The 25419-nt window shown below is 41.1% G+C and overlaps 1 protein-coding gene across 1 annotated transcript in view; it reads left to right on the forward strand.

The window, feature by feature from the left end:
- Window positions 1–25419, forward strand: part of LOC118280206 (uncharacterized) — a 47324-nt gene that overhangs the window by 12251 nt on the left and 9654 nt on the right. The window contains exons 12-32 of the mRNA XM_050702229.1: window positions 132–247; window positions 1054–1193; window positions 2548–2610; window positions 3626–3733; window positions 4988–5041; window positions 5816–5992; window positions 7161–7278; window positions 7803–7899; window positions 8534–8733; window positions 9616–9800; window positions 11190–11285; window positions 12941–13048; window positions 13390–13535; window positions 14892–15087; window positions 16435–16557; window positions 19071–19207; window positions 19714–19777; window positions 21084–21197; window positions 22065–22181; window positions 23407–23546; window positions 24562–24728. Coding sequence (XP_050558186.1) covers window positions 132–247; window positions 1054–1193; window positions 2548–2610; window positions 3626–3733; window positions 4988–5041; window positions 5816–5992; window positions 7161–7278; window positions 7803–7899; window positions 8534–8733; window positions 9616–9800; window positions 11190–11285; window positions 12941–13048; window positions 13390–13535; window positions 14892–15087; window positions 16435–16557; window positions 19071–19207; window positions 19714–19777; window positions 21084–21197; window positions 22065–22181; window positions 23407–23546; window positions 24562–24728 — 2666 coding nt within the window. The remainder of the gene's footprint in view (window positions 1–131; window positions 248–1053; window positions 1194–2547; window positions 2611–3625; window positions 3734–4987; window positions 5042–5815; window positions 5993–7160; window positions 7279–7802; window positions 7900–8533; window positions 8734–9615; window positions 9801–11189; window positions 11286–12940; window positions 13049–13389; window positions 13536–14891; window positions 15088–16434; window positions 16558–19070; window positions 19208–19713; window positions 19778–21083; window positions 21198–22064; window positions 22182–23406; window positions 23547–24561; window positions 24729–25419) is intronic.

Below are 25419 nucleotides of genomic sequence, written 5' to 3' on the forward strand. Positions count from 1 at the left end.
ACCCCTCAAAAAAAAGCTCATTGCTTAGCATCATTGCGCGACACATGACGCGGTGAAGCTGCGTGACAAAACGCGAATCGAACCCAATACCACTTACTCTGCATTTATTATTATTATCTAACATATTACAGGTTTCTAGAGGAGAACCTGGCGCACTACTTCAATAACACGTGGAAGAAGTACAACATGGACGCCAGGCTGAAGGAGACACAAACCATGTTGGATAACGAGATTGATAAACTAGAGAGTGAGTATATACACCGTTTAATAAAATACCCATATACATCAAGAAGCACTGAAGAATACAGGTTGAATAGAATCTCTACACGAAGTTTCAGCTTAAAATACGTTTAAAAAATAGCATAGCTTTTTTAGAATCCAATAACTTCTCCCGCGAGGCGAGAGGTAGTGTCAGACAATTACTGTCTAAAAACCTTCCCGTTTCTACTCCTACTTTTCGAGCTTGAACCCTGGTAGTCAGCTAGAATAAAACTCTCGTTTCTTCTCCGCTTACCGAGCACAATGACACCAACTTAGGAATAAAGGGGGGCGGGATTACAAGGGGTATCAACTAAAGTACTTTGTCCGACACGGGAATCGAATCCGAGATCTCTTATCCGGCAGTCCGCCAGGGGAGGTTCTCCCCCGCTTACCGAGCACAATGGTAGCAACTTAGGAAAAAAAGGGGAGGGGTGCGGTATTGCAAGGGGTATCAACTAAAGAAAAGGTGGCATGTAACAAACTATAATGTGAGGTTTATCCCAACACGAGTATCTTCGGATTACTTTTTGGGAAGCCCCGGCAACTTATTGTACTAACTTTTGTCAATAAACACATTTTATTATTATTTATTTACTAGCTGACCCGGCAAACTTCGTACCGCCTCAATATTGTTTTCTCACCTTTTAAACCTTCCCTGGACTTCTAAAAATAATTCAAGACCAAAATTTGCCAAATCGGTCCAGTCGTTCTCGAGATTTAAAGAGACAAAGGAACAGCAATTGATTTTTGTATATATAGATTTATTTATAGATTTATAATATATTTTCGCAGAGGACAGCAAGGAAATAGACGCGATGCTGAACGAGTGCCAGGTGGCCACGGACAAGTTGCGGAACGAGCTGTACGCTACCTTCGAGTGCCGGAGGAAGGAACTCACCCCCCTAGTGTTGTTCGACATGCCCGACCTCAAGGTACGTCCTATACCGCACGACTGGTGAGGTACGTTCAATACTTAAGTGTGGGAGAGCCATGCTTCGGCACGAATGGGCCGGCTCGACCGGAGTGATACCACGGCCTCACAGAAAACCGACGTGAAACAACGCTTGCGTTGTGTTTCGTTGTGTGAGTGAGGTTACCGAAGGCCCAATTCCCCCTTCCCAATCTTCCCCATCCCCGGTTCCCGAACAACAACCCTTAAATTCTTAACTCCCAAAAAGCCGGCAACGCACTTGTAACGCCTCTGGTGTTTCAAGTGTCCATGGGCGGCGGCGATTGCTTACCATCAGGTAATACGTCTGCTCGATTACCGGCTTGTTTCATAAAAAAAAAATACTTATGGAGAGTACTTGGTACTCGATTCTCGTTAACTTGACATAAAAATAGGTGCTTAATTTTTTATCGAAATGTCTCTAAAAATAAGTGGCATTTGGATAGGTTTCGATGTCTCTCGGTGTACTGTGTACGAAGTTTACTAAGAAGATATTTAATATTTCATTTTTATGTTATTTTATTTCATGATATATGTTCGCATACTAAAACGTCCTCAAATATTGAAGGTATCTCACCAGTCAGTCTGTATACGTATATTATGTTATTTGGAACCTTCACTTTAAGTGTGGGAGAGCCATGCTTCGGCACTGCTGGGCCGGCTCGACCGGAGTGATACCACGGCCTCACAGATAACCGACGTGAAACACCACAGCGTTGTGTTTGCAACGTGCAACGTATCGCGAATTAAATTCTCGAACCTTTGCACAAAAAGATCTGGGTGTGATATGTATGTTAAGTTGTTGTTTATACAACGTGTAACAAAAAGGGGGTATACATATATACAAGTGCACGGTTTCTAGATAACATAACAAACGATACGGGAAGGGTTTTTTAAACTTATGTTTTCATGGTACCAAGTTATGAATTTTTCCAATCGCGCCGCCACGCGAATCAAAATTAGGTAGACAGGTACTAGGCGATCAGATTGACAGAAGAAATGTTTCGTAATATTAGCGAGTGATCCCTGTAGTGTTGTGACACGTTTGTATGATTTGAAATCAAGAACCATGCGATACCAAGTATTTGGTACTAATTTTTTTTAAACGTATTTTAAGCTGAAACTTTGTGTAGAGATTCTATTCAACGTGTATACATCAGGACTTCTTGATGTATATGGGTATTTTGTTACACGTTGTAAATGCACCCACGACACATTAATTTTTATTTTTTTATTTTTATAAGTTTATTTACATTTGTTCTCCACGGACTCTTGGTCCGTGCCCTTGTCATACAATTTGTTCACGACACATTAATTAATGTCGTTGTTTGTTACAGTTTGTAGCATTAGAAGCGGAAGAACCTAGCCTAACGCCGAAGGAACAAGCCGAGCAAGCTGAGGTAAGATAATTATTATATAGTTAAATAGTCTAGTAAATAGTCTAATCCCTAGTTAGTCTAATCCCTAGTTATTATATATAAAACATTGTTTACATTTTACAATATTACAAACAACTATCAGTATAACTAAACAATAACAAACTTACCTGAAAAAAGAAACAACATTTAAAGCTAATGCTTTACTAGTTCACATAAAGTTTTAGGAAATATTTAAAACAGTTATTATTGTAACGCTTTTATACAATGACGCGGCATATAGACATATAACTACATATATAGTTTTGTCGGACAGTATACTAGTTTATAAGTTCATAACATGTACCTTTTTTAATAATAAATAAATAAATAATTCTAAATATTTCATATTATTATATACTAACTGTTGCCCGCGACTTCGTCTGCGTAGAATTAATAATAAAAAGTTAATCCTTAGTACATCAGTTATCTGTCAAGAATCAGAAGACGGACGTAGAATACTTTTCATCCAACGATTTTCTGAAAATCCTAAGGGATTAAACGGGATTGCGCGTACGAAGTCGCAGGCAGAAGTGTATTTTTATTTATTTCTTTGAGACAATTAATAAAAGATAAACTTACAAAATTTGACAAAGATTTTTACAATGAATATCGTGCTGAGTGTCGCTTCATCTACAAGTTGCCACGGCATGGCTAGGGACAGTTACAACCAAATATTTTAATATATACATACACACATACACAACGTCACGCCTTTAATCCCCGAAGGGTTAGGCAGAGGTGCACATTATGGCACGTAATGCCAATCAACACCCACTTTTACAATTTATGTAGTAAGTCCCATGTAATATGTGGTGAGCCTATTGCCATATACTGGGCACATTTCCAGACTCCGTGCTACCACTGAGAAATTTTCGAAAAACCGAAAAAAGCCCAGTAATACTTCGCCCAACATCATCAACTTCGCACATACGACCAACGAGGCAGTTAAACTAATAGCATTAAATAAATAATACATTTTCTTCTTATTCACCCACAGACACAAACTCGTCTAGCTAAGCGCCGTAACTCATTAAGCAACGAGTTGCCAGCTAAGAAAATGGCCATCGCACTGGGATACACGCCCTTAGAACAGGAACAACCCAAGGTATATAAGTTTTTAAAATATATTCATACTAGCGGACCCGACAGACGTTGTCCTGTCTACACGTCTTTAATTTGAAAATTTGTCGGATCCAATGTAAAACATTCCAAAATCAACAACTACCAATAAATCAAAAATTAAAAAAAAACATTGTCCAGCGGACAAAATTGTGAATCTAAACCATTCTCAGATCCCCTTGAACACACAAAAACAAATTCATCAAAATCGGTCCAGTCGTTTAAGAGAAGTTCAGTGACATACACAATTACAGAAGAATTATATATATAAAGATAACGTAACGGGTTTACCGGGGCTCCGGCTCGACAGGCAGGAGTAGGAACGGGGTGGTTTTTAGTCAGTAAGAGTCTGACACTCCCTCTCACCCAAGGCGGGAGAAGTCATTGGATGATTTCCCCCCTCAAAAAAAAGCGAGACAAGACTAGATGCGACGGCGTATTGTGACATGACATGACGTCGCAACGTGACATGACATAAAGACACGACAACATATCGTGATATGACATAACATAATGCAACGTGACGTAACATAGTGAGCAGTTTTTGTTTTGTTGTTTTTTGTTTTTTTAAAAAAACGTTGCCCCACACTAGGATTTTCTTCAATGTCGTGGGTGCGTTTACAAACATACAAATTCACATACACATGACACCCAGACCCGAAACAACAATTTGTGGTTCACATAAAGAGTTGCTCCGTGCGGGAATCGAACCCGCTACACGTTGCGCGGCAGCCAGTTGCCCAGTCACCGCACCAACCGTGCAGTGACAGCGCAACGTGCTTTACATAACGAGGCGTGACGTCATCGTGACGTGACTTAGCGTAACATGGCGTGATATAACGAGGCGTGACACAGCATAACGCGATATGATATAGCCAACGTAAGGTGATATAACGAAATGTGACAATGCATAACTGTTTCAGTTTACGGTTATTGTAACTAATAGATAATTTAATGAACATTCTTCTATTAAATGTCATTAGATATTGTAATAACCACTTTTGATATTATTGGAGAAATATTATTAAATCTCTATATATAAAAATCAATTGCTGTTCGTTAGTCTCGCTAAAACTCGGGAACTACTGAACCGATTTGGCTGATTTTGGTCTTGAATTATTTATGGAAGCTCAGGAAAGGTGTAAAAGGTGAAAAAAAAAAAAAAATGTTTGAGGCAATACGAAGTTTGCCAGGCCAGCTAGTAATAACAATAATTTCTTGTCGATATTTTTGTTTACAGGAACCGACTCCCACAACATCTATTACCGTGCCAGACAATAAAATTGATGACGATGTAAGTAAACATTGTTTTTTTCTTCTCAGATCAAATCAAATCATTATAATGCACATTCTCAAAATTGTACATTTTACTGATGATTGTTTATGAAGCGAAAGAAGTGTGTAAGAACCGTGGCAATTGGCGTTCCATTGTCTCTGCCTACCCCCATGGGAGACAGGCGTGAGGTTATGTATGTATGTATGTACATTTTACTTGGGTTACATCAAACTCCGAAATAAAATTGAGAATTCATATTGCCTGATTCGGAAATTCAACTCAATATATTTTACACACTACATAAAGCAGGGAATGCTTGAGTGAGCGAGAAAGAATGACATACTGACAGACTGAGTGAGAAAGAAAAGAATGAGTGAGTGAGTCAGTCAGTCAGTCAGCGAGTGAGCTTGTGAGTGAGTGAGTCAGTCAGTCAGCGAGTGAGTGAGTCAGTCAGTGAGTGAGCGTGTGAGTGAGTGAGTGAGTGAGTCAGTCAGTCAGTCAGCGAGTGAGCGTGTGAGTGAGTCAGTCAGTCAGCGAGTGAGTGAGTGAGTGAGTCAGTCAGTCAGTCAGCGAGTGCGCGTGTGAGTGAGTCAGTCAGTCAATGAGTGAGTGTGTGAGTGTGTCAATCAGGCCGCAAATGCATGTGTTAGTCAGTCAGTCAGGTAGTCGGAGAATGTCAGTCATTCAAAAAACGAGTGTGTGAATGAGAAACCGTGAGCAAATGAACGTGAGATTGAGTGAGTTACCCCCCGATATCTAAATAATGTTTTGATCCTTCATTCCCCCCCACAGAAAGACGTATCAGTAGTGAAGCTATCAGCGGAGTCAGCCCCGGCCGACCTCCCCCCTCCTGGCGAGATATCGCGTCCCCCTCTGCGTGTCAGTATGGCCGTCTACGCCATGAAGAACGCCTTCGGACCCTGGCTGAGGGGGAGGATATTGGAGATACTGCCTAAGAACTCTGCTGGGGTAAGTTATACAATCTTGAAGTGGAACTGGGCTGGACATGTCTGCCGCATGTCGGACGAGCGGTGGGCAAAACTCACCACTGAGTGGAGCCCACTCAACGTCAATAGACGTCGGCAGGCCCAGAAGGAGATGGCGGGATGAACTCGACACAAGGATTGGCCACAGAAAGCTCTGTATAGAGACGAGTGGAAGGAGGGTAGGGAGGCTTTTGCCCTGCAGTGGGACGACCATGGCTGAAAATAAAATAATCTATACTAATATTATAAAGCTGAAGAGTTTGTTTGTTTGTTTGAACGCGCTAATCTCCAGAACTACTGGTCCGATTTGAATAATTATTTTTGTGTTGAATAATGCATTTATCGAGGAAGGCTATAGGCTATAAAACATCACGATATGACCAATAGGAGCCGAGCAGAGTGGGTGAAACCGCGCGGAAGTAGTAAGTTATACTATTTTAGATTTCAAGCTTCTATTGATTACAGAGCTGCGGACTACCTAGCGGGTTACCGGGGCTCTATGCAGGAGTAGAAATAGGGTGGGGTTCAGTCAGTAAGAGTGTAACAAGTCCCTCTCGTCTCAGCCAGGACGGGAGGAGACATTCGATGACTTTCCCCCCCTCAAGAAAGCTATCGATTAATCCAGAAACCGATTTATTCTCCTTGGCTCTGAGTTAAATCTTGTTGAGTTTTTTACAGTATTTTTTCTCAGCACGTGGCACAAGTGTGAACCTGTCGTTCTACGTCCAATAGGGAATTAGTTAGTGTCATACCATTGGACGTTCAATATTTGACAGCTGCTGTGATCGGACAAGAAAACTTCTTCCTACATTTACGCCACGCCTCAAAAAATCTTAATGGGGACCATTAAGATTGGTTATTGACACTAAACATTTGGTACCGATAAAATTACTCTCCGATAAAGCTAAACCATGCTACGATGTCCAATCTAGCTGCCAAGCATAGACATTATAGGATAATAGGAAGTGTGGGCGAGCCATGCTTCGGCACGAATGGTCCGGCTCGACCGGAGTGATACCACGGCTTCACAGAAAACTGACGTGAACCAACGCTTGCAATACAACCCAAGCGTCGTTGTGTGAGTGAAGTTACTGGAGATCCATAGTCCAACAGTGCACGCTTTAATAATAAAAATGTACCTTTCCTTACAGGGCAACATGTTTTCTCTGTGCCGCGTGAAATTCGACCACAAAGCCAAGGCAGGCGGCAAGATACTGCCGGCTCGCTGCATCGCGTATTCAGAACCGGCTGATGTACGGATGACTATAGGTAAGACAAAAAGTACACTTAAAAACCCCTACTTCAACCTCTTAATTTGTTTTAAGTCTGTTAATAATGTAGTCGGCCAATATACACTCAAATCTGCTCCTAAAAGTAACAAACACTTTCCTAAAAACCGCATCGTAATCGATTTAGTAAATCGCAAAATAATCGTCCCTCTCATCTAGTTATTTTAGAGATTGCCGTGTAAAAGAGTTACTTTGTAACCTATTTGCGAAAATAAGTTCCATTCATCATTTATTTCCATCGTTGACAAAATAAAAAAAAAATAAGGGGGAAAATCATCCAATGTCTTCTCAATAATTTATTCAATGTCAAAACTATACAACCCCAATCGTAGCTGTTACAATAGCATTCAGAGTACGGAATATAAAGCTAAACTCAATACCACTTGGTTCATTCAATATCCACGCAATACGGATGTAATGGGCGCTACTGTTGCAACTCAAGAGTAGGTAAAAAAATTATGCCATAATATGGTATGGTCATGTAATCTATCTATTTGTCTACAGGTACTCGTCTGATAGCTTTGTTCAAAGACTCGAACAAGCGCGAGTCGTACTACTCCGGCGTAGTCGCTGAAATACCCAACCCAGTCAATAATTATAGGTGAGTAACTCTAGAATAAATATACACCGAAGTGCACTAGATGCACTTGTGTAATATTCTCTTTTTGTTAGTCACAAGTAGCTTTTTTTTTTTGAGGGGGGAAAGTCATCCAATGACTTCTCCCGCCTTGGGCGAGGCGTGAGGGAGTGTCAGACTCTTACTGACTAAAAACCACCCCGTTCCTTTTCCTGCTTTTCGATCCGGAGCCCCGGTAAACCCGCTAGGTAGTCCGCAGCTCCGGATCAGGCATCAGCCCTACTGGACCCCATCTGTGGAGTCACAAGTAGCTTGGGACTAGTTTAAGTGTGGGAGAGCCATGCTTCGGCACGGCTGGGCCGGCTCGACCGGAGTGATACCACGGCCTCACAGATAACCGACGTAAAACAACACTTGCGTTGTGTTTCGTTGTTTAAATGAAGTTACCGGAGGCCTAATTACCTTCCTTCCCAATTTTTCCAATCCCCGATTCCCCATCAACCCTTACATTCATAACCCCCAAAAGGCCGGCAACGCACTTGTAACGCCTGTGTTGTTTCAAGTGTCCATGTGCGGCGCCGATTGCTTACCATCAGGTGACCCGTCTGTTCGTCTGCAGCTATAAAAGAGAGTTATATCTGAACCCCCCTCCCCCTAGGTACCTAGTATTCTTCGACGACGGGTACGCCCAGTACGTGCAGCACCAACACACGCGCCTGGTGTGTGAGAGCTCCCCCCTCGTGTGGGAGGAGGTGCACCCCTTCTCCAGGGAGTTTGTGAGGGAGTACCTCGTCGCTTACCCTGAGAGACCCATGGTGAGGCTGCATGAGGGACAGAATCTGAAGACTGAGTGGAATGGTGAGTGACTTTTTATTAGATTTTTCATAGAAAGAAAGAAAGAAAGAAAAAAATGTTTATTTTGCACCGGGCACGATGCACCAAAAAAGAAAATAGATACAAAACAAAACGAAAATTAGAAACAATATAAAAGTACTTAATAAAAACATTCATAATTATTATTTTATAAAAAACAAGAAAAAAATACTTACTACACAATATGAGAAAATAAAAATAAATTAATAAAAACAAATAAAACAAAAAAAAAAACAAGGTGGCAACGTGCCCAATCCAAAAGGGTTGCCACCTCAGTATGAGCTGGGCACCGAAGTACCCAGCACTGATTTTCAGTTGGCACCCTTCGCAATGACCCACGGACGGAGACAACATAAAATATGAACATGTAGAAATGCCCTATAACTTTTTTCTGTATTGAGGGCTAATACAAATTCACATGGTGCAATCCAAATCGATCGCTTAGCTTCTGTTTACTTAATATAATCAATTCGAAATGCTTGTTTGTAATGGACAAAAGCGGATTGCATTTTTGACTGTACCGTGGGCGCGGTGGCTGGGCAAATAGCTGCCGTACAACGTGTAGCTGGTTCGATTCTCGCATTGAGCAACTCTTTGTGTGATCCACAAATTGTTGTTTTGGATCTGGGTGTCATATGCATGTGAACTTGTATGTTTGTAAACGCACTCATGACACAGAAGAAAATCCTAGTGTGACTTAAAAATAATACTTATTTATCGCTGTTTTCCACTATATGTTTTAACCCATTACCAATGGAGGGCAAACCAATTCCCATACACCAAACTACCAACCCCAACCTCCCCTTTAACACAAACACACAATATCACTTTGCCCGCCCCTAGAAAAAATACTACAACTGTTTTTAGGCAAATGGTGGTCGTCTCGCGTCACCCGAGTGGATGCCTCGCTGGCTCAAGTAGTATTTGTCGGCGATGGAAGGAGGGAGTGGATTTATAGGGGGTCCACCCGCTTGGCACCACTGTATCTTGAGCTCAGGGCCGCTGAGAGGCACCGGCCTAGACCCATGCCTAGGAGCAAGGCTCAGCCTAGGGTGAGTTGTTATTTGGACTATTTTACTGTTTAAATAATGATGAGGTATGGAATTAGATTCATTTTTTTCAAAGTCAACGTCAAAATAATTTATTTCAAATAGACCAGAAAAGCACTTTTGCACGTCAAAGCAAATATAATAATATGAATAACGCCTGTCTGTCGGTCAGTCCTCTAGTGAAGTTATTTGCTCGTTCCAAAGTGTAGATTCCTATGGAGAAGAACGAGCAAAAAACTCCATAGGTTACTCTTTTTCAATCAGATTCACAATACAATTCTTGGTTACATTATTTCGATTGCTTCAATTATGTGAGAACAATGTAACACTAATATTCAGTCAAAGTGATAGATATAAAAAGAAAATAACTTCGAGGGCAACATATTTCGCTTATTATATCCTCCTTAAGCCACTTTTAGGTTATTATTTTGAGGGGAATCGCGAAATAGAATAAGCGAAAAGTGACCTTTTTAAAGTCGTTCTACGTGGAGGACCAAGGGGGAGGCCTTTGTTCAGCAGTGGACGTCTCTCGGCTGATGATGATGATGATCTTTTTAACACCGATGAAGAAGTAATGTTTTATAAATACAGTATGAATAATACAGTAAATACACTTATACAGTATGGAGATCACTCATATGACTTAAATGAAACTACAAGTAGTACTCGTCCACAGAAGCATAATACAACTAAATATTTTAATGAAAACCGAATGTAAGCCGATATAAACTATTAATCTGATAAAATATGGAATTCTTCAACGAAAGAAAGTTGACAAACTTTTTTAATTTTACCTCGAACAGTCATAAGGCCCCCCCATCTGATAAAATTATATCTGATTAATGTCCGAATACTCCAACGCTACTCAATTTTAAGACGCTCTCAAAACTAGTTTTGTCCCTATCAATCTATACTATAATATTATAAAGCTAAAGAGTTTGTTTGTTTGATTGTTTGTATGTTTGAACACGCTAATCTCCTGGCCTACTGGTCTGATTTGAATAATTCTTTTTGGAGTTGGATAGCGCATTTATCGAGGAAGGCTATAGGCTATATAAACATCACGCTATGACCAGTAGGAGCCAAACAGAGCTGGTGAAACCGCGCGGAAGTAGCTAGTTCTTTATAAAATGACAGAGATAGCACGATATTTAAGTACAACTTAAAATTATAATATAATATAATATGTTCATTTCCAAAAACTTAGAACTACTTTACAATCGCAATGTGGCAACAATTTCAATTAAGTCATTGAGATTAGCGTCTGTAGCCGAACTAGGCATAGCCTGTATTTCGGCTATTAGCACCATTCCCCTCGAATTGAGTAGCGTTTCAGTATTCGGACGTAAAAGTCTGTATATTTCTAACTCATGCCAATATGTATATTTGCAGTCGAACATGCCATACGTGGAGTACACGCGGTCTGACGAGCAGGAGTCCAGGAACCGGCAGGAGGCGCAGGCGCAACAACAGGAACAACACAACGAGGTGAGCAACTACTTGTTTCTTATGTAATAACTATGCCATACGTGACGTCAGTAGGCTGCGCACGCTGCTCATGATGAAGTCCCTCTGTGACTCGAAACTAGTAGAGATTCTCTCTATTAATGTACGTGAGTAAACCGTGGTTTTTAGTTAGTTTACTAGTTAGTTACCCCTAATCTAGTACACTGTTTATGGATATAGCCCACCACCGCATTTATTGGCGACTAACTTACCGCCCGTGACTTCGCACGCGCTATAAGAGATATCCTAAAAAAGGAATAAAAATAATGAACGTTTTTTTTTATTTTTATAGTCACAAATAATCCACATACCAATTCTTAGGTTTCTATCTTGAAAATTGCGGAATGTTCCATGCAAACTTGCACCCCCCATTTCACATTGGATCATTTTCCCCCCACAAAAAACCCCCATTTCAAGGAAGTGGGGGAGTGAAGTAGTTAAACAGAAACATAAAGCAGCCCATGTTACTTCCTACCTTTTCAACTAACTCCACTTAAAAGACGGAGAAATAAACAGACACATGTGTGCGTCTATTTTATAGTATAAGCCGGTAAACGAGCGCACGGATCACCTGATGGTAAGCAATCGCCGCCACCCATGGACGCTCGAAACACCAAAAGCGTTGCAAGTGCGTTGTTTTAGGCCGGTTACTAATTTAAGGGTTGTTGTTGAATCGGGGATTGCGAAGATTGAGAGGGGGGAATTGGTCCTCCGGTAACCTTACTCTCACAATGCAGGCGTCTGTTTCTCTTTCGCATTTATATTATTACAAGCGACCCGCCCCGGCTTCGCATGGGTGCAATGGTGGTGGTGGTATATTATGCATGTATTATACATATAAAACTTCCTCTTGAATCACTCTATCTATTAAAAAAAACCGCATCAAAATCCGTTGCGTAGTTTTAAAGATTTAAGCATACAAAGGGACATAGGGACAGAGAAAGCGACTTTGTTTTATACTATGTAGGGATATGGATAGGCTAGTTTCCTACTAGTCAAATTCAATGTTTTTTTATCGACACGTCAAAAACTATATTTTTTATGAACTTTATATGAAATACTCTATTATGACGGGAAATAGCAGACTTATTTATTTCTAGAAATTTAGCTAGAGAAAATCGAAAATGAAGCAGTTCATCAAATTTATGAATGAGACTGTGATTAATGACTGCCTCGGTGGCCTAGTGGTTGCAAGTGCGACTGCCGGGCAAGGGGTCTCGGGTTCGATTCCCGGGTCGGGCAAAGTATTACTGGGCTTTTTTCGGATTTTCGAAAATTTCTCAGTGGTAGCACGGAGTCTGGAAATGTGTCCGGTATATGGCAATAGGCTGACCACCTATTACATGGGACTTACAACATAAATTGTGAAAAGTGGGTGTACATTGTACAGTGGCATTACATGACGTAATGTGCACCTCTGCCTACCCCTTCGGGGATTAAAGGCGTGACGTTTTTTTTTTTTTAAAAAAAACGTTAAAAAAACGTTGCCCCACACTAGGATTTTCTCCCGTGTCGTGGGTGCGTTTACAAACATACAAGTTCACATACACATGACACCCAGACCCGAAACAACAATTTGTGGATCACACAAAGAGTTGCTACAACGATATGATGATGATGACGTATATGGTTCCCAGGAGATGTTCCGTCGTCAGCGCGCCGTGGCCAAGAAGTCGACGTCGATCCCCGCGCCCCCACCGCCGCCGAGCCAACCCAGTACTGACGCTGTCACCAGCAGAGTTGTGGTGAGTTGAAACAAACTCTATTTTAATACATATTTATTGTGCGTATTGTATTTATTTATCATTTATTTTATTGAACACTTTATACAATGTGATAGGGAGTGGGACTTCTAACCAGTTAAGACTGATCTAATTTTATCGACAAAAAAAATAATATGGGGTGTTGAACCCCCAATTGAAAATATTGAAAAATAGTGATGATTTTTCGGTAAAAATAATTCACAAATGATTTTAAAACTGTGACACGAGAATTTTATATACATATTAGACAACATGAAGTAATTTGGTAAATCTAATACTTGGAGAGAAGCTAAAAATTTTAACAAGGAATATATTATTGCTAGTACTACACTCCGAAGAACGCGGTGAAGCCGTACAAGATGGTCCCGCACCGCTGCAGCCCCAAGTGCCAGCGGACCGACATCCTGACACTAAGGGAGCTGCGGACATACAACCCACTGGCCAAACCCTTACTTAGTGGGTGGGAGAGGTGAGAGGAAATAGTACTATAGTTTTAAGATAACCGTAATCTATACTAATATTATAAAGCTGAAGAGTGTGTTTGTTTGTTTGAACGCGCTAATCTTTGAAAGTACTGGTCCGAATTGAATAATTCTTTTTGTGTTGAATAGTTAAAGGAATATGAATCGTGGTTGTGGTAAATAATTAAAACGTATTTAACATTTAAATGGAAGTTTATTTTCACTTGAGAAAAAAACACGGCAAAACAAAAGAAAGTTAACATGACATAGACAAAAAAAACATTACATGTAGACAGCGCCACAGATACAAAATACTAATACGGTTGCGTGCATTTATCGAGGAAGGCTATAGGCTATAAAACATCACGCTATGGCCAATAGGAGCCAAGCAGAGCGGGTGAAACCGCGCGGAAGTAGCTAGTAAGGTATAAACCTGCTTTTCCGCCAGATATGTCCTATAAGCTATAGCTACTAAAGGTAAGCGTCCACAGGCCCGCATCGCACGCAACGGATATTAGTTTGTCTTGTATAGAAACTCGTACAACTGCGTCCACTGATCCGCATCGTACGGACCGCATCATCAGCAATGCCTACATGTGATGCGTACTGATGACGTCATACAGACGTCCGAGTGAAAGTGGTATCGGCAATCTGATTGCTGATACTCGCGATGAATCCGATCGCTGTCGATATAGTAGACGCAGTCTGAAAAATTAATCCATTTGATGCGATCCGATGCCGTCCGATGCGTACGATGCGTGTCTGTGGACGCTTACCTTTACTAAGTTTTATCCGTTAATTAAATGGTATTTTTGCTCACAAAATTAAAATTCTATATAGTCCGTCAGTTAGGTAATGATTATTTTTTGTCATATGAGATTACAATACTTTGATAAAACGAATCAAACTCTAGAAGTGGGAGCAAATACGTCATTTCTACGTATAAAACGTACGTAGAACTGACGTCACGCGATATTTCAAATCAATATAATATCCTAAAAGTATTTATTTCCGTTTTGATTTTGATATTCATCTTTGAATTTCAAATCTTTTAGCTTTGGGCTTACATTATTAATGTATTAAAAGTTACATTATTGACAATGTTTTCTAACATTTATTACATAACTAGCTACTTTCGCGCGGTTTCACCCGCTCTGCTCGGCTCCTATTGGTCATAGCGTGATGTTTTATAGCTTATAGCCTTCCTCGATAAATGGACTATCCAACACAAAAATAATTATTCTAATCGGACCAGTAGTTCCGGAGATTAGCGCGTTCAAACAAACAAACTCTTCAGCTTTATAATATTAGTATAGATATTGGCACTTGTTTGATTTTAACATTGACTTTCCTCCCCGTTGCAGACAAATAGTCCGTTTCAAAGGGCACAAGGAGGTGATGTACCGCGCCCCCTGCGGGCGGCGCCTGCGCAGCATGGCGGAGCTGCACCGCTACCTGCAGGACACGGCCTCCGACCTGCCGGTAGACCTGTTCGACTTCCAGCCCGCGACACACTGCCTCGCTGAGTTCGTGCTTAACAAGTGTTTAGTAGGGAAAAAGGTAAGAGTCAACGGTTTTCTGATCCGGAGCTGCGGACTACCTAGCGGGTTTACCGGGGCTCCGGCTCGAAAAGCAGGAGAAGGAACGGGGTGGTTTTTAGTCAGTAAGAGTCTGACACTCCCTCTCGCCTTACCCAAGGCGGGAGAAGTCATTGGATGATTTTACCCCATCAAAAAAAAAGTTAACGGTTTTAAATTGATAATTAAGTTATTCATCATCAGCCTATAAGTAGCCCTTGCTGACCAAAGGCCTCTTTTCACACGGAGATGGTTTGAGCAGTAATTACCACGTTTGCTCAAGTCGGCTAGGTCGTAAGTGATTAAACCCCCTAGTAGCTCAAGATTTTGGTAGCATTCTGCTCGATATTTTCGTAGGAAAATAATATAAGAGAAGCACTGGCGATTATAGTTGTCAATATAAAAATAAGGAAGACCTACCATTAGGTGAGATAGCGGCCAAACGTCGTCCCATTTAACAATAAAAAAAACCTCCTCCTTTTCGGGACGTCGGATAAAAATGTTAGCGTTGTGGCTTGATGATCAGTAGGGCTACTCCGGTTCTCGAATGCGAAGTTTCGTTTAATCTTAGGCCGTAGGTTTTATTGATTTACTAATGAAATTACTTAAAATAACGATTTATTTTTAATTTCATATCAAAACCTATTAATTTATCTTCATTTAATTAGTTCATTTTTGTTCACGAAAGTTCGCAATAAATAGAATGTAGTATCCCACAAAAACATTTCATGTTAAATGTTGCCAAGTCGAGACCATATAGCTCGCATTGTCAAAAAGTAATCAGATCTAATGTGGAGCCAAGTTTGTAGGCGTGCAAACCGTGGACGTCTTGGCGGGGGCACTCCCTGTGCCCCCAGATGCAATCTGCGAAGTTTTTTCGTTCGTTCGTTGAATTAGAGTAGGCCCGCTTTTTTTTTTTTTTTTTTTGAGTGGGGAAAATCATCCAATGACTTTTCTCGCCTTGGGCGAGGCGAGAGGGAGTGTCAGACTCTTACTGACTAAAAACCACCCCGTTCCTTCTCTTGCCTTTCGAGCCGGAGCCCCGGTAAACCCGCTAGGTTGTCCGCAGCTCCGGATGAGTAGGCCCGCTGGTGACAACTGATGAAAAAAAAAAATACGATATCATTCGGGGAAATGGTGAACTACTAAAATAAAAGCGGACCCCCAAAAATGTGAAATAACGCAGGTATAGGATATTGGAGACATATTACCGGAGTTCTGCTCGTACAACACGGAGCGGACCCCCACCGCCGGGGTCCCGCTCAACCTTCCTCGGACCTCGGACTCCCTGTGTGGATGCGACTGTACTGATGATTGCCAGGTGAGATAGGATATTGGAGACATATTACCGGAGTTCTGCTCGTACAACACGGAGCGGACCCCCACCGCCGGGGTCCCCCTCAACCTGGACCCCGACTTTCTGTGTGGATGCGACTGTACTGATGATTGCCAGGTGAGATAGGATATTGGAGACATATTACCGGAGTTCTGCTCGTACAACACGGAGCGGACCCCCACCGCCGGGGTCCCGCTCAACCTTCCTCGGACCTCGGACTCCCTGTGTGGATGCGACTGTACTGATGATTGCCAGGTGAGATAGGATATTGGAGACATATTACCGGAGTTCTGCTCGTACAACACGGAGCGGACCCCCACCGCCGGGGTCCCGCTCAACCTTCCTCGGACCTCGGACTCCCTGTGTGGATGCGACTGTACTGATGATTGCCAGGTGAGATAGGATATTGGAGACATATTACCGGAGTTCTGCTCGTACAACACGGAGCGGACCCCCACCGCCGGGGTCCCGCTCAACCTGGACCCCGACTTTCTGTGTGGATGCGACTGTACTGATGATTGCCAGGTGAGATAGGATATTGGAGACACGACTTCCTGTGTGGATGCGACTGTACTGATGATTGCCAGGTGAGATAGGATATTGGAGACATATTACCGGAGTTCTGCTCGTACAACACGGAGCGGACCCCCACCGCCGGGGTCCCGCTCAACCTTCCTCGGACCTCGGACTCCCTGTGTGGATGCGACTGTACTGATGATTGCCAGGTGAGATAGGATATTGGAGACATATTACCGGAGTTCTGCTCGTACAACACGGAGCGGACCCCCACCGCCGGGGTCCCGCTCAACCTGGACCCCGACTTTCTGTGTGGATGCGACTGTACTGATGATTGCCAGGTGAGATAGGATATTGGAGACACGACTTCCTGTGTGGATGCGACTGTACTGATGATTGCCAGGTGAGATAGGATATTGGAGACATATTACCGGAGTTCTGCTCGTACAACACGGAGCGGACCCCCACGGCCGGGGTCCCGCTCAACCTTCCTCGGACCTCGGACTCCCTGTGTGGATGCGACTGTACTGATGACTGCCAGGTACCCCTAACTAAGTTTACTAGAAATCGGCGAACGTAGACGCGGCGACCTCGCGCAGCTTATGGCAGTCCAGACTTGCGCAAGTATACTTTATCGTGTATTGGAAGATAATTGTGCAAGTTATTCACTTGCACAAGTTCATTAAAAAGTTCCAAATTTCAATTCCCAACTTGTGCAAAGGAGATTGTCCAAAGCTGGCTATTTTTGAACAGGCTGCTCAACAAAAATGTAATTTACCAATAATTTTATTTATATTTTAGTAAATGTCTGATGCTAATAACTTTGTACAAATTAGCACTATAAAAAATCGATTTTTATTGGTATTTGTTATGATAAGACCAAGTCTTTGTAGTAGTTGGCTTTGAATTTGACTTTAGTGCTGCCAATTTGCTGTCGATCTGTTGTGTTTTTCGTCAAAATGACAGGTATTATTCGCTTTGTTCTTTTGCATTGTGAGTGTTGCAACTGCAGTTTATTGCGTGGGAAAATACAAAGTAGACACATTAGTAGAAAAACATATTTTGTATACATATTATATGAAAATAACACTGAAGGCAGGACAGCCATAAAACAATATTGCTGCAAGTGCATGGTGGGCCGTAGAACAGTAGGTTGCTGTGCACATATCATCATCATCATCATCAGCCTATAGCAGTCCACTGCTGGACATAGGCCTCCCCAATTGTTCGCCACTTTGCTCTATCACTAGCGACATATAATGACTATTATTTGGTTTTTGAGCTGGGCAAGGTACCAGAAAATTATTAATCCACCTGCCGAGTTCCTTGACCATATTTTAATTACATATAAATCGGATTAATAATGCATTTTAATAGAAAAAAATGTTTTATTTCATGCATAACCAGTTTCAATAAAATGTAAAAAAATATCTAAATATAAATCTTGATACAAAACTAACTTTGTATCTTCATTCTTACTGATATGAACTAATAAATCAAACAGATATTATTAGCTGAAGTGCTTGTTTAAAAATAGCCAAAGTCCCATACAAGTTGGTCAATCCCCTTTGCGTTTGTGCAAGTTTACATGAACGTGTGTTCTCGCGCAAGTTTCAGTCTGTTCTAGCCACCGTACGCACGCACGTCGTTTTGGCGTCAAAACGAACGAGACTTCTTTTAACAATAGGGTAGATGACTAATTTTTATTTTAATGTCCGTCTTGTAGATTATTTAAAAATATTAGACACGTATTTTTTATTTTCTTACGGAAACAAATACTAGTAATATTTCGAAGATATATCCATTTTAAATATCGCGTGACGTCACTTTAGAGTACGTTTTATACTCTATAGTGACGTAGTTAGCTCCCACTCCTAAACTTTGATTCGTTTTATCTAAGTATTGTTATCTTATATGACAAAATAAAAAAATACGTGTCTAATATTTTTTTATTACCTAACTGACGGACTAATTAGATTTTTAATTTTCATACCCTGTCATCATCCCTATTCATTCAATTCATTTAACAAATGGATTTGCGAATAATGGTTTCTTTTTATTAACCAGTCTTTAGTCTTATTAATTTAAAATTAATTATTATTTGTAATTTCCAGGATAAAACAAAATGTGCGTGTTGGAAGATGACGCTAGAGGGCGCTCGGACGATAGGCCTGGACGGGCCTAATGTAGGCTACGTATACAAACGACTGCCCGAGCCGTTACCATCGGGCATATATGAGTGTAACTCCAGGTAACATGTAGTTTATTAACGGGAGTGGAAGGCATTGGACACATTTATTTCACAATTGTTTTTTTATGGAACAAGCCGGTAATCGAGCATACGTATTACCTGATGGTAAGCAATCGCCGCCGCCCATGGACACTTGAAACACCAGAGGCGTTACAAGTGCGTTGCCGGCTTTTTGGGAGTTAGGAATTTAAGGGTTGTTGTTCGGGAATCGGGGATGGGGAAGATTGGGAAGGGGGAATTGGGCCTCCGGTAACCTCACTCACACAACGAAACACAACGCTGTGGTTGTTTCACGTCGGTTTTCTGTGAGGCCGTGGTATCACTCCGGTCGAGCCGGCCCATTCGTGCCGAAGCATGGCTCTCCCACACTTAAAAACTGATAACCGCATTAAAATCAGTTCAGAAAACGCGAGATAATCGTGCACAAACATACAGATCAAACTGAGAACCTCCTTCTTTTGAAGTCGGTCAAAAACCATTATTTAACATGATATTTTTCTTTACAGATGTAAATGCAAACATACTTGCCTAAACAGGGTGGCGCAGCATCCCTTGCAACTGAAATTACAAGTAAGTCCGCGTTATAACGCGTATATAACTTAAACTTATAAGTTTAAGTTTTTTTTTTAGGAGAATAGCCAAAAGCCTCGACCAACACCTGAGTAGGCTAGGCTAACGTTAGACGGTTGGATCAAGGGCGTGATGCAGAAGGCAGTACTTCTGGATGCGGGGCGTATTGTCCGGAAATTCCTCTTTTGGCTAGAAAATAAAAATAAGCAGTAACGGAGGAAATCCAAGCTAGGATTTCCTCCGTTACTGCTTATTTTATTTTTTAAATGTTTTTCTTTAAATTAAATATTTAAAAATGTTAATACAAATAAATAAAGAATAAATAATAAATGACTGCCTCATTGGCCGAGTGGTTGCAAGTGCGACTGCCGGGCAAGGGGTCTCGGGTTCGATTCCCGGGTCGGGCGAAGTATTACTGGTCTTTTTTCGGGTTTTCGAAAATTTCTCAGTGGTAGCACGGAGTCTGGAAATGTGTCCGGTATATGGCAATAGGCTCACCACCTATTACATGGGACTTACAACATAAATTGTGAAATGTGGTTGTACATTGGCATTATGTGCCATAATGTGCACCTCTGCCTACCCCTTCAGGGATTAAAGGCGTGACGTTATGTAATAAAGAAAAAAAAATAAGTTTCACCTCCTATTTTATAACATAACTGGTGTAAAGTTGATAGTAAATAAATATACAACGTGTAACAATATACCCATATACATCAAGAAGCGCTGATGAATACAGGTTGAATAGAATCTCTACAGGAAGTTTCAGCTTAAATAACGTGTAAAAAAAAATTAGTACCAAATACTTGGTATCGCATGGTTCTTGATTTCAAATCACACATACGTGTCACAAAAATACAAGGATCACTCGCTAATATTATGAAACATTTCTTTTGCAAATGTGATCGCCCAGTACCTGTCTACCTAATTTCGATTCGCGCGGTGGCACAATTTGAAAAATTCATAACTTGGTACCATGAAAACATGACTTTAAAAAGCCCATCCCGTATCGTTTGTAATGTTATCCAGAAACCGTGCACTTGATATGTATACCCCCTTTTTGTTACACGTTGTACCTATATGTTTACTGCACGGTTGGTGCGGTGGCTGAGCAACTGGCTGCCGCGCAACGTGTAGCGGGTTCGATTTCCGCACGGAGCAACTCTTTGTGTGATCCACAAATTGTTGTTTCGGGTCTGGGTGTCATGTGCATGTGAACTTGTATGTTTGTAAACGCACCCACGACACAGGAGAAAATCCTAATGTAGGGCAACGATTTTTTTTTAAAAAAAAAATTATGTACCAGGTATTCAAAACGCTGACGCGTGGGTGGGGTATCCGCGCCCTCAACGACGTCCCCAAGGGGGCCTTCCTCTGTGTGTACGCGGGGAACTTGCTCACTGATGCCACCGCTAACTTGGTAAGTCTAATGGTGCTCCCACACAGCGGTTATATAACGTTATACAACAATGTGTAACAATAACATTTGTGTTTAAACAAATTATAACAGTGGTTGTAGAGTATGTTACATGCTGTTATAAATGTTACACAATGTTGTATAACGTTATATAACTGCTGTGTGGGAGCACCATTACTCTTAGTGTACATTAATAAAAAAAAAATGAAAATGTAGGTTTAATGTTAAAATTTTATATGACACAAGTTAGTTATCTTACGAATAGCTGACCAGGCAAACTTCGTATCGCCTCAAAACATTTTGTTTTCACCTTATAAACCTTCCCTGGACTTCTACAAATCATTCAAGACCAAAATCAGCCAATTCGGTCTAGCTTTTCTCGAGTTTTAGCGAGACTAACGAATAGCATTTGATTTTTATAATAGAGATAGAACCTAGTGCCCACGTAAAAAACGAGACGTGTGCGCGCGGAATCGTGGCTGTTAGGGAATCGGGGATTAAGAAAGGGGGGGGGGTAATTGGGCCTAACTCCCTTCGTCCCGCTAACACCCCCGCGATGGTGCATTTAAAAGGGGGGATGCTGCGTTTAGGCGTGAACAGTATTATAATATAATTGTTATAATTGGGTAGTTTCCTAGGTCAAAAATAAATTATTTTGATATTTCATTATAATAAAATATCCCAAAATAATCGTACTTTCATTCATTAATTTGACGATATACTTATTTATTTAATTTTTCTAGCTAATTTTAGAGAAATAAGTATGCTATTTGACGCAAAAAAATTATGACGAATTCATAGAAAAGTAACGTTTTTGACATTTCGATAAAAGTATTGAATTTGACTAGTAGTGAACTACCGTATTTTCAGGACGGTTTGAACGAGGGCGACGAGTATCTAGCCGAACTAGACTACATCGAGGTAGTCGAACAGATGAAGGAAGGATACGAAGAGGACATCCCTGAGATTGACAAGAAGCTGGACAAGGTATTTTATATCTAACTACAGTAGAACTCCAATTATCCGAACTCCGATTATCCGAATCACAAAAAATTGTCCAAAAAAAGTCTAAGTGCGTCATTATCCCCCCCCCCCCGCGAAGCCAGTGTTTGCGCGTCAAGTCTTGACTTGACTTGTCTTAACTTGCCGTTGTGCCTACACTGACTTCCCCCCGCAATTTAATTCAATAAAAAAATAGTGCAATATCAAAACGTAGCTTTTATTCTCTTCAATGGCAATTTTTTTTTAAAAAATCCGATTATCCGAATATTTGATTATCCGAATGGGTCCCGGTCCCCATTAATTCGGATAATTGGAGTTCTACTGTAGCTACTTCCGCGCGGTTCACCCGCTCTGCTTGACTCCTATTGGTCATAGCGTGATGTTTTATCATCCGCTCTGCACGGTTCCCATTGATCGTAGTGTGACGTTTTATAGCCTATAGCCTTCCTCGATAAATGCACTATTCAACACAAAAATAATTATTCAAATCGGACCAGTAGATCTGGAGATTAGCGCGTTCAAACAAACAAACTCTTCAGCTTTATAATATTAAGTATAGATGTGTAACCAGAGAGGAGTGGAAGGAGGGAGGCCTTTGCCCTGCATTGGGACCATCATGGCGGAAATCTAAATCTTTTTTTTATGGAACGCTCCAGTAAACGAGCAGACGTATTACCTGATGGTAAGCAATCGTCACCGCCCATGGGCATTTGAAACACCAATGCCGTTACAGGTGCGTTGCCGGCCTTTTGGGGGTTAGGAATTTAAGGGTTGTTGGGATATAAGGGATTGGGAAGGGGAGTGATTGGGCCTCCGGTAACCTCACTCACACAACACAAACGTTGTTTCATGTCGGTGTACTGCTCGGCCGTGGTATCACTCCGGTCGAGCCGGCCCAGCAGTCAGGTCGTGCGACTGCCGAACAAGGGGTCTCGGGTTCGATTCCCGGGTCGGGCAAAGTATTACTGGGCTTTTTTCGGATTTTCGAAAATTTCTCAGTAGTAGCACGGAGTCTGGAATTGCGTCCAGGATATGGCAATTGGCTCACCCCCTATTACATGGGACTTATAACACAAATGGTGAAAAGTGAGTGTACATTGTATAGCGGCATTACGTGTCGTAATGTGCACCTCTGCCTACCCCTTCGGGGATAAAAGGCGTGAAGTTGTGTGTGTGTGTGTGTAATCTGACTTTGACTTTATTATTACAGAAGGAGTTAGCCAAGGAAGAGGCGGGGTCTGAAGAGGAAGCTCTCTCATCATCCTCTGAAGAGGACAATGCCTCCAAGAGTGACAAAGAGGACGATGACTTCCGACCAGGGTATATCGGACTCGGAGTCATGGAGTTTAAGTGAGTATATTGTGATAGGTTTTATGGTTTATCAGGGTAATAAGGGATGTATAGGGTGACTGGTAATTAGTGAACGATATTTAAACTCGTGATTGTACACATGATTACAAACAACTTTCCCGAAGAAACCTTTTTTTCTATACTCATTAGTTTTGTTTTTATCACAATAACAGAACAATAAAATTTTGCGCGCGCCTACTTTCGCGTGATCAGCTGTTAGCAGGTAAAGTTCCAAAATACATACCTTAGTCTTAGCTTAGTCTTCCGATAACGCGGGCGTAGACGCGGCGAAATGTTGTTAAACGATAGGGTAGCGCGTTCGGCGCTCTTATTGGTTGATTCATTGCCATCGGCAAATCAGAGCTACGATCGCGCTGTCCTTTCGATTTCGTGCAACGTAAAACAAACTCGCACTAAGGGTACAGACTTTCTCAGGTTCGATTTCCGGCTAGATCATAGAAATATTAGTTTTAATTTTTCTAAAATTCGTATGTAATGTGGAACCGTTTATAATGTACACTTTACCATCTAAAAACTCCGGAGCTGCGGACTACCTAGCGGGTTACCGGGGCTCCGGCTCGACAGGCAGGAGTAGGAACGGGGTGGTTTTTAGTCAGTAAGAGTCTGACACTCCCTCTCGCCTCGCCCAAGGCGAGAGAAGGCATTGGATGATTTTCCGTCCTCATAAAAAAACCACCTCAAAACAATATTATATACTTATATATATAATTCTTCTGTAAGTGTGTATGTCACTGAACTTCTCTTAAGCGACTGGACCGATTTTGATGAATTTTTTTGTGTGTGTTCAAGGGAATCTGAGAATGGTTTAGATACACAATAAAATTTGGTCCGCAGGACAATGTGTTTTTAATTAATTTTTTAATTTATTGGTAGTTGTTAGATTTTGGAAAGTTTTACATTGGATCCGACAAATTTTCAAATTAAAGACGTGTAGACAGGACAACGTCTGTCGGATCCGCTAGTATACTTATAAAATCCTTTCTTTTTTCAACAGCAAACGTCTCCGTAAACGCGATAAGATTAAAAAAGATACAGATGAACCCGCCTCGGAAGATACTAAGGACAAGGAAATAAAAGAGGAGAAAGATTCAAAAGATAATATTAAAAAGGAGACCGCGAAAGATGACGATGATTGTATCACCATCAGCGATGATGAAGAAGGTATTTATACATATTTATACAATGTGATAGGGGTGAGACTTCTAACCCGTTAAGTCTAAGTTCTACATTTAATTTTATCGACAAAAGTCGGGGGTCGAAGGGGTCGAATCCCCTCCCCCTAAAAATTATGGCTATTTTAATATTTTTTTTACTTTTTTTGATATCAAAGGTTGTATGCGTCGTAGAAACAAAAAAAACGATCAAACGGCGCTAATAGCCTTGGCTAACTAATTCATTACTTTTTTCATATGTTTGATAATGTTTTGGTGTTTGTGAATTATTTTTACCGAAAAAATCACTATTTTCCAATATTTTCAATTAGGGGTTCAACCCCCCATATTAATTTTTTGTCGATAAAATTAGATGTAGTACTCAGCCTTAAAGGGTTAGAAGTCCCACGCCTATCACATTGTATATTTGGCTATTTGACAGCTGTAACAATAAAATATGAAACAAGTTTGATATGATAGCTTTAAGGTAGACAATCACTGTATAATTATTGGTTTGCATTAATATTAATTATAATATTTTATTTTTGAAATTTAAATTTGTGATATTTGAATCTGTGCATTACGAGACCAAAACGCAGCGCGGCCATGTTTGTACGTCAAGTGACGTCACATTTTACTTAAATATACTGCCGTACGTAAACAGTGACAGCACAACTTCCACCACTGGTTGTTGTGACTTC

This window comes from Spodoptera frugiperda, chromosome 21 (genome assembly GCF_023101765.2).
Source record: "Spodoptera frugiperda isolate SF20-4 chromosome 21, AGI-APGP_CSIRO_Sfru_2.0, whole genome shotgun sequence".
NCBI lineage: Eukaryota > Metazoa > Arthropoda > Insecta > Lepidoptera > Noctuidae > Spodoptera > Spodoptera frugiperda.